At 40.2% G+C, this 2070-nt stretch overlaps 1 protein-coding gene across 1 annotated transcript in view; it reads right to left on the bottom strand.

Moving 5' to 3' along the window:
- Positions 1 to 1342: 1342 nt before the first annotated feature.
- wnt3a (wingless-type MMTV integration site family, member 3A) overlaps positions 1343 to 2070 on the bottom strand; it is an 18407-nt gene continuing 17679 nt past the window's right edge. The window contains exon 4 of the mRNA XM_064927584.1: positions 1343 to 2070. This exon is cut by the window's right edge and continues 268 nt beyond it. Within this exon, the coding sequence (XP_064783656.1) occupies positions 1859 to 2070 (212 nt within the window). The 3' untranslated portion in view covers positions 1343 to 1858.

Raw genomic sequence — 2070 nt, 5'->3', positions numbered from 1 at the left:
CATAAATACATACATACATGTATAATTAGCAGCATACAAAGGGGAAGTCTTGATAGTTTCAGTGATGCTGCAGTTTGTAAGGTTGGAGGAGAAAGAAAACAGATGTAGGATCTTAATTTGAACCAGTTTGTGAATTATTATGTGGATTATAATTAATGGACATTTTTGTATGGTTGATACATTTTTTGTATGGGAAAATCTAATTTCAAAGTGGAAATTACAAACTTCCGAAGCCTTTTTAAACCTTAAATACACTACACGTTTTAAATGTCCTGTATTGCAGGAAGGTTCTCCTGAAACAGGGTGATCAAATTAAGAACCTACATCTATAAGCCAGGAATCAGAATCTGATACACAGATTTTGGTCATCGTTTTACAGACACTACAGCTGGGTTACCACTTGACATCAGATTGCTGTTCATAACATACCGTACAAAGTACGAAGTATACTCTGAGAAGCATTTCAGATTACAGTTAGTAATAGCTTACAGATAGGAAACAGTAAGATTGCATACATGCATTCATGGGCATAATGAAAACAGAATTACACTAGTGGGCCAGTCTCACATACTTTCATTTTCAAACACTAAATAGGATGGGTCTGTCTGCACAGGGACACGTGGTGATACACATACTGTGTTCTGCTGAACGGTTACTAACACTGATAAAAACGAGTAGAACAAGCTTTATTCTCTTCAATTAGACACAAGTGCTGAACTTTCAAACTCACTTTAGACTCTCTGACCACCTCATCCTCCTCCAGCTGAAAGTAATTTGTCTTTGGGCTAAACTTTGTTTTTTATCATCTATCGTTCTATGGCCAACTCTTGGAAACTTTCTTCAAAGAGCTTGCAGTTGTAGCAGGGTTCCCGACGAGACATTGATAGAAGATTGTATAGGGATAAACATAAATTATTTTCAAACCTGTTTGATTTGGTTGATTTGTGCTCATGTGCTTTTTGTGATCAGAGTAATCCTACTTCATACCACAGACTAAAAAAGACAGGATTTGAAAATACATGAACACAGAAATGTAAAAACTACATTCACTTAGGTGCAAGTGCATTCTAATCCCAACATTAGTAACATGTTAACACTATATGTATCATAAAACAGTTGAAAAGTTAGTTACCACTTACATACTGCAAATATCGAGGAGAATGTGTGCTTTTGAGTGCACCATGGTCATACAAAGTTGTGAACATAGCTCAGAAATGCTGTTCATAAGCAGAGCAGAGTGCCACTTAATATTTAGACAAATAGATTGTATGGTGTCCTAAATGTTTAGACAGTGCTGTTCTGCTATACATGAAGGAGTCTACACTCCAACATGGTGCTTGTCAACAGTACAGTTTATGTAGCCATATACAACCTACAGTTTTCTTTTGTTGTGTCAGGAAGGAAACCAAGGCCTTGAAACACCTTTCTGGAAGTCACTGAAAGTCACTCCTTGGCTACTCATAGTTCACTCTGTAATGGTCTCCTCTTTTGCCTCTATCAATGAAATGGTGGTCATCAACATATCGATGCGATGGTGGTCATCAACATCAACATAACCATGTTGATTTTCTGAATAGAGCCTCCATGAGTCCACCTCTGTATTCTAGAACTAACGCAGCATTCTAAGAGCGGCTGACACCACAGCATCACATGACAGGCCGCCATCTTGGTTGCCTATTAGGTGACTGTACTGTAGCTGAATCCACAGACAAGTCAACTAATGCTTGATCAAAGTCCAATCAAAGCCTCTCAAGTTCTCTGAGCCTGGCTCGTACAGTAGCTTCCTCTTTTATACGTTGAAGTATTTAAAAAAAATACATTTGGTGAGGTGCAGAAAGAGCGGTCCCAAAGGCCCTATCTATTTGCAGGTGTGAACATCATAGACTCGAACACACTCTTGGCAGCTGACGTAGCAGCACCAGTGGAAGATGCAGTGGCACTTCTCCTTCCGTTTCTCCGTCCGGGTGTTGTGTCCCCGGCCGCAGCACAGCAGGTCGCAGCCGTCGATTCCGTGTGATGTCAGGTTACAGGCACGGTCGCGCGTCCCGAAAGAGCCTGTCTCTGGGTTGG

Source organism: Oncorhynchus masou, chromosome 3 (genome assembly GCF_036934945.1).
Source record: "Oncorhynchus masou masou isolate Uvic2021 chromosome 3, UVic_Omas_1.1, whole genome shotgun sequence".
Taxonomy (NCBI): Eukaryota; Metazoa; Chordata; class Actinopteri; order Salmoniformes; family Salmonidae; genus Oncorhynchus; species Oncorhynchus masou.
The sequence above is the reverse complement of the archived record's forward strand: the minus strand, read 5'-3'. Positions and strand labels throughout refer to the sequence as shown.